The 7794-nt window shown below is 42.1% G+C and overlaps 1 protein-coding gene across 1 annotated transcript in view; it reads left to right on the plus strand.

Moving 5' to 3' along the window:
* Positions 1-2079: 2079 nt before the first annotated feature.
* The window catches only part of igsf9ba (immunoglobulin superfamily, member 9Ba), a gene marked incomplete in the record, with an annotated part of 78670 nt that continues 72955 nt past the window's right edge, over positions 2080-7794 (plus strand). The window contains 1 exon segment of the mRNA XM_014012429.1: positions 2080-2657. Coding sequence (XP_013867883.1) covers positions 2594-2657 — 64 coding nt within the window.

The following is a 7794-nucleotide window of genomic DNA, read 5'->3' on the forward strand; positions in this document are numbered from 1 at the left end:
CATATCATGACAGAGGGGTCACGATACGATATATCCCGATATATTGCGATACTATAAGCAAGGCGATATATCGCAATATATTGCGATTTTTTTTGTCCAAAAATTCTATTAAATAAAAACCTCTTACTGGGGAAAAAAATGAAAAACCAAAATTCATTGTCTCAGAAAATTCTAATATTACATAGACATGCTTTTGATACATTTAGCTGTATTCTGCTTTGTATGTATTTTATTTTATTTGTTTCATATTTCTTATTTCATCCATGTTTTCAATTATTAGACTAAATTTGACAATAAATAGTTTGAAAATATATATTTTTTGCAGCTTATAGTTTTTAATATTAATTTACAATAAGGTCACCCAACACTAAACAATAGCCTCTACCTCAAGAGGTAGAGGAGCCAAATGGCGGGCTCACTGCTGCCAACTAGTGGTCAGAGGCTGAACTACAACAAAAAAATGAATGGCTGGCAGGAAAGTTGACATTTTAAACTTAATTTAAAAAATTGATACAGGGCTTTAGAATATTGATACAGTATTGGGAAATGAAATATCGCGATATTTCAGTGCACTGTAAAAAATTAAATGTTGGATTTACTTAACCATGTTATGTGACCTGGTTYCACTTAACTGAGTTGAGTAAATTCAAAGCAATATACCAGTTTTTTTTAACCAAAGAACATGAGTATGGTGCTTTGAATTTACTCAACTCAGTTAAGTGGAACCAGGTCACATAACATGGTTAAGTAAATCCAACATTTCATTTTTAGAGTGTGTATCAATATTTTCTGACACCCCTAGTTAATACTAACTTGTGATTATTTATCCATCCATTCATTAGCTTTACCCGCTTCTTCCTTTCAGGGTCACGGAGCAGTCACTGTGCCAGGGGCAGGTACACCCATCAGGCACATACAGACAAAAAAGACAAACAACCATGCATGCACTCATTTTGGTCTGGAGAAAACCAAATGCATGCACATAAAACATGCAAACAAGGTCACCGGCCGGGATTTGATCCGGCAACTTTCTTGCTGACAGGCAATAGCTCTGACTGTTACGCAAAAATAAAAATAGTTTCTCCATTTTATTCTGAAATTTTTTAATTTATTTTGAAATGTTATCGTCTGTTTTGTGAAATGCAGTTTGTTTTTTGTTTTATTTTGTGTTATTTCGGCAGAAACAATGAAGTGACATTTTCACTCTCATGAAAAATAATCTTTTTTTTTTCTTTTAATCGAAGTGAAATTTGCTCCTCTGGAGCTTCGTTGACCTGGAGGATAGATGTGAAATCTCTCGGAGACATATTAATGTGTCACTCTTATATTTAGCACCCATGGAGCAGGTGTTAAAGGTCGAAGGGTTCACTAAGCCACTGCTGAAAAAAAAAAAAAAAAAAACTCAGCAAAAAAGGAGCGGAACGGTGCTGACGTCATGCTTTCTTGTGATGTTGAATGACAGGGATGAACATGTCCGTGGAAAAGGAGGGCTGTCTTGATGCTCTCATTTTGGGGGAGATGTGAGCAGAGGCGCACAGGCTGCATGGTGGTCACCATGCATGTTACAGGAGGAGGCAGAGGGGAGGAGGAGGAGGAGGGGGGGGATGTGAGGCAGAGCCGAACATGTGTGCGCAGTGCGTGATGGAGCCGCATATCCTATCGAGGAAAAAAAAAATGGCAGAAGAAGAACCATGTTGCGTGTGTCGCCACACCCACCACACTGAGACTACTCTGCCCAGGAGCGGAGCTGCGCTTTCCATTCCTGGCGACATGACAGTGTGGAAGGGCTGCGGGATGAGTCACGCACCTTCCACCAGCATCCATAAGCTATACACCCCACCCCCTCCTCCTCTTCCTCATTTTTTTTATCCCAGATTTAAAAAAAAAAAACAGCTGCGCGCAAAAATAACGACGGCGGCGGTTTCAGCTTTGCGGTGATGATGGCGCACGTGGGGGTGCCCCCCCCAGTTTATGGAGCGGTTATTTAAAGAGCCGTCAGTGCGCATGATACTGCGGCTCCACTACGCTACGGCACGCTCCAACTCACCTTGAATCAGCGCGCGAGCCGCCCTCCTCAGCCCCCGCCCCCTCCCTTCCCTTCCAGCTCCTCAGCCTGCTCTCACTCGGGCGGCTTGGATGAGAAGGAGAGGGAGGAGTTAAGTAAAAAGTGGGGCGGGGATTCATTTGCGGCGAACCAATCCCAGACCGGAAGCTTCGAGCGGCAGCCAATCCGCTGCGGGGAGAGGCGGACCTGTGGCTGCATTCTCACACTTGGTTTCACTATGCGCTCGTAAAAAAAAAAAAAAAAGAAAAAAAACGGGCTCCGTCTACTACAAGCGCGGCGGCTGCAGGTGCTCTCTGTCTCTTCGGGAGAGAGGAGGATGCGGACGGACGGAAGGACGGGGGAGGGAGAGCAAAAACATAAAAGGGGGGGAGAGATGGTGAAGGGAAACGCCGCGAGGAGTGAGAGGCAGATATGAGAGACGGGGGGCTGTGAGAGAGGAGTCCGTGAGGCGCAGCGGGAAGGTCGAAGGATGAGAGATTGGTCGAACGGGGCACTTTGCGTGGTGAAAAGCTGGTCGGCAATAGTACTATGATTTGGTATGTGGCCACTCTGATAGCAAGTGTATTCAGCACCAGAGGAACGGCCGCTCAAGGTGAGTTGAAGTGCAACATATCATGTGTGATTTCTGCTTAGTGCTGCCTTTTTTTTTTTTTACCCCCCATTTCTCGCTCCTCTCCTCTTTCCTCTCCTCCCTCCCTACGCCGCGTCAGCGCGTGACATTTTCGCACGTTAGGTCATATGAACAGGGGGGGGGGGGGGGGGGGCAATTTCATCCTTAACAAATGGCTGCATATCTGATGTGTCACGTGAAAGTTCAGCCCTGGGTAAAATCAGGGCAACGAGGGAGCTGCTCCTGAAAAATGGCAGCAGTTATGGGGGRAAAAAAAAATCTCACATGGGTCCCTCCGTGAAAGACGGCGTTAGGTGTGTGTGAGGTGTGTGCGTCCGCATTGTAGTCCCGTTTGAGTTCTCCAGAGAGGGGTGTGACCGTCTTAGTCCTCCTCAAGATGGGAAAGTAGCTAAATAATGCATCACGTGTCCGATGAAATGCACTCTTGAATTTGATTGAGCTCTCTCTCTGTCTTGCCGCATGCACAAGACACCAGGATGCTTGGATTTCACACTCTGCACGCCCAGCGGATATGGGATGGAGGTCACAGCAGCATCCGAGCTCACAACTCTCATCCAAATGAAAAAAAAAAAAAGGAAACAGAAATACTCTTCCCTGCTCCTCCTATAAACTGAACAGTATCCATTTTGTCCATATCCTCACACACACACACCCACACACACAACCCTTCTGATCACTCCCTATTGATCTACTTAACCTTGCTTTCCCACTTGTGTCCAGATGAGGGAGACATGTGCCAGTCTGTCACCTGGTAACTGATCCCAATGACCCCACACACACTGTACCCAGTCAGAACTGGTCTGCTCACAGGTCTGGCTCCTCCTGTGATGCCAGAGAGCCAGAGCCAAGATAAGCACAAGGCAGATTTGAAGCTAAACCCACTGGGTTTTAGGAGCAGAGAACCTCTCTGGGACGCTACATGTTCCTTTAAACRCGCTTTAWTGCAGGCGTTAAAGCTGCCTGAATGTACAAATTCAGAGGTGGTGTTTTGTGTTGCGCTGAAGGGAATTTGCCCCGTGGAAGAAGTTCACAAATCAGAATAGGCTACTGTATGTTCGTTTTTTTATATATACCGGTATATATGTTTTGGGGATTTCTGGGAATCATTTTCTGTAATAAATAAGTAAAGAAATAGTCTGGTTATTTCTGAAGTGATGTTGTGTCTAATAGTTTATAGTAGATATGGAGAAAAGGGCAGAAGTCTTACTTCGGTCTAAATGACAAGCCAAGCTATATCCCTTTATTAGGCTCACAAAACAACTTTTTTCTCAAATATGCTGTGAAAGAACACTATTAGCCGACACTCAACACTTTTGCTTCACACTGTTGTGTTCTGTTTGCTCAACTGAACAATGTCTGTGTTTCTACTCGAGTTTTAATCTGCTGTATCTGAATAAAAGTGTGAAGGTTTAGCATTTAGCTAACGTATCGGGGTTTTTTTTTTCACACCAGTATGAAATTTTTGAGAAAGAGTTGGTTTATGTTCCTGACAAACTATAAAATAGGCCTTTGGATAGCCGGTAGCTTAGCCCGGAGGACGACTTTTGCACTTTTGTCACCGCTACAGCTGATAACGTTTTAAATATTGTTAACTATTTGATAGAACATCACTTCCAAAACCATCCATTTAAAGTCAAAGGAAATCATGTGTGAAGGAGAAACGTGCATAAAAYACAGCTAAAAGTAACGAGCACGAGGTTTAAACTTTTGGATGCAAAATTTGCCTTGGTGCTCTTATGCACATTATACATGTGCAGCTAATTAGCTAAGCTAACTATCTGGTCACTTTATCTTTAAAGTCATCTGTATTGATTTGTTTACCGATGTTTGCCAAGGAAATAAATTAGTATGAAGCTAAGATCCTGTCTTACAACCTAACAAATTTCTTTCTTAGCTGTCATTAACGTATAGAAATAAATTACAGTATTTATTATTTTTGTCCATATGCTTGTGTGAATGTAGTGCTTTAGTCTTGTTCCTTATATCAGATAGTTCAGTTTCTTGCTTCATAACAAGGAGAAGAAAAGTTGGATCAGAGCAGCTAAGCTGAGCTGAAACTTGGCTTCTTTCTCTGGAGTGGGATTTTTCTGCTCGTGCACTTTGCTCAGWGTCAGGCATAAACAAAGAGTCAGGAAATCCACAAATAGGCATTCTTCTTCTAGAAAGTAGCCTTTGAATGTCCAGAAAACATTCTAAAACTGTTGATTTTGTTTTCATCCATAACAACCATTTTACAGTGTGAACAACCATGCACTGAAACATGCACAGAGCATTTTTTTATTAAGCCAATCCAGATTAAAAGACACAAAGAAGGTGTTGGTATAAAGCAGTATAATAGATTAAAACACACTTTTGAYCTGGAGAGTACCCATTGACTGCTAAAGACTAGCTTCTCAACAACGCTGCATGTAAAAGTAGGTCAAGAAAATGGAAGGACAATCAAAACACAATGCAATGAAATTATAACTTTAAAACCACCAGCTAAAAGGATAATGTGTTCTTAGTGCACTAATTTCAACTATTCTGCTGTAAAAGTAGTGTCGTCTGCAGACTTTTTAAGCTATGTTCTCACTACAGGTCTTTAATTCAGATTTAATTGCAAACATTTTCACTCTGTTAATGGACTTTTATCGAATAAAACTGCTGATTGATCAATAGAATAAACCCAGCAAAATCATTCAAACCCTGCCCCTCGGACAGTCACTGCTAAACATGGGCACCAGTGACCCTTGTGACCCTGACAGGAAGAAGTGGGTTAGAGATAATGGATGGAAAATAATTCAAAACTGAATCATCAGTGATTGAATCCAACAACACAATAAAAACAGCCGTGTGACGATTTCATTTGAAAGAAGTACAAGAAGATGTTTAACCTGGGAAGTCCGTTTCAGGGTGTTCCAGGTGAGAATGTCCTGTTCAGAAGTCTGTGTTGTGATTGGTTTAGGCAGGTGAAAGTGTTAAAAGATAATCCAAGTGTAGCCTGTTGCAGATTAATATTCTACTATCAGTTCTGCYGGAACACCTAAAGCTGTTGCTATCTGTTCAAGACAGGCTTTTTTTTGCGCGTTGGTGTCTTGCTATAGAGTTCTCTATGTTTTGTATTAGTTGTAGCTTTTTTATCTTTAGTAGGCTGCTAAATTGGTCCTGACAATAATAATAATAATACAAATAATWTAAGATTTGCAGCTGAAATTGAACTATTTGTAGTATGGATAGGGTCAGGAGCTCAAACAGCAGTGAGTCATAAAACAACACCCCGAGTTGTTTGATAAGTGTTTTGCTTTTGCTTTGACACAGTTGTGCTTAACAGAGAAAGAAAAAAAAATCAGCTTTTGCAGTTGTGGAAGCACAAAGACCTCATGGATTATTGTGGTACGAAGTTTTTGAGGCTTCCTGCCTCGTGTCCCGAACCCTTTTTGCAAGGTTTGGGGAATCTCACGCACTTCTGGTCCAGTTTCAGGGAGTACCGCTGCATGCACATCTTTTAAAGAGAACACAGTAAGCAGTCGCTCAGAGTAAACGGGCGTTCAAAGACTGCATCTTGTGCCAAGTAGCCTTCAAGGAAACAGCATTTGGTCAGAGAGACCTGAGGTTAGTTCAACAAATTCACTGGGGACTTGGCAACCAATCAAGGTGAAGCAAGAGGGGCACGAAGAGCGGTTTATAGAAGTAATTAAATGTCAGTGGCAGGTGTTGGCAAGTGGTATGTTTAAATATATTTAAATGTCCTTTAAGCATTTATCATGTGGTTAGTCGAACACAAAAGCAAAGGCCTGGTTCTGTCGGAGCAGCCTGAGATTCTGATTCTGAATCCTGGTTTTGGTCTGAATATCTAAGCAGTCTAACTACTGAACCCTTGTGGGTCAGTTAGTCCCAAGGGCAGCAGGGGGGGTTAAATGAGACTTCTTTAAAAAACGATTGAGAAATTGCTTTGTCAGCAGAGTTTTAGATTTAGATCTGGTTTCCAAAGTTTTTAACAAAATTTATAAACAACATAAATACATAATCTGTGACCCTCTGCTGCAACTGAAAGAGTTTTACCTTCTTGGTTGTATTTGTTGAAAGAAACCAGCATGTTGATGCAGTTTTTAAATCCTTTCAACAAGGAGCATTTATTGCTCACTGCCATGACAGGTGGGCGACCATGCAATCGCCTGGTCACGTGTTGGTTTTTTAGCAAATTATTTTATGAAATGCTGGACGGATTGGAACAAAACTCCTCAGAAAGTAATCGTTGGACAATCATCTATAGTCAACCCTTGTCAAGATGGCCGCCACAGCTAATAATCCTTAGCAAATGCAAAAATGCTTATGAGTCAGTCACTTTTACAGATCTTGGTTTGGTGAGGTAGAGGTTTGAGAGTCATCTATGTGATGTACTTTATATGCTGCCAGACCACACAGGTTCTTTATTTCAAACTTTGGCATAGAGGTGGGCGACATGCATTCCTTTATGAAGTCTCATTTTACTTCTTAATCTGGGCTGTTCTGATGTAATTGTCTATTTTTTTTTGTTGTTGTTTGCCTTCATTTCCAGATGACATGAAGCACATCCTCTTCTCTCAAACCCATTTCACCCCCTCTCTGTACTCTTTTTTTTATCATGATGGTGAGAGTAAAGCTCAGTAATAAGCTTAGGAGAGGGGCTGTGTGCAAGCTGTGGATGGCAGACTCTCAGCACTGGGCATCTGCCAGCTCCCCCCCATCTCTCTTCCCCTCTGCCTTCCTCTTCCTCAGCCAGTTCGGTCCCGGCGGAGGCTTCTTTGCAATCAAAGCCTGCAGCATTCTGGGAGAGCCAGTTTTTCAGCACACACAGCTCTGGTTTGACAGACTTGCTGTAAATCCTCATCACTCGGAGCGCATATAGCTGATCACAGTTGGTAATAATAAATGCTGTCAGGTAGATACGATGCCTGATTTGAAGCATTGATATCAATGCAATCTGAGTTTTTGCACAAAAGCAAAACAGTCCAAGTTTCCACTAAGGTGGCATTGTTTAAACAGTTACCGAAATAAATGTTGTAAAGAACCCTGCTTTATGAGATTAATACCAGCTTAATCTCATAACAGTCATGTTCCACAAGATCTTGCAGAAGGA

This window comes from Austrofundulus limnaeus, unplaced genomic scaffold, assembly GCF_001266775.1.
Source record: "Austrofundulus limnaeus strain Quisiro unplaced genomic scaffold, Austrofundulus_limnaeus-1.0 Scaffold91, whole genome shotgun sequence".
Lineage (NCBI taxonomy): Eukaryota > Metazoa > Chordata > Actinopteri > Cyprinodontiformes > Rivulidae > Austrofundulus > Austrofundulus limnaeus.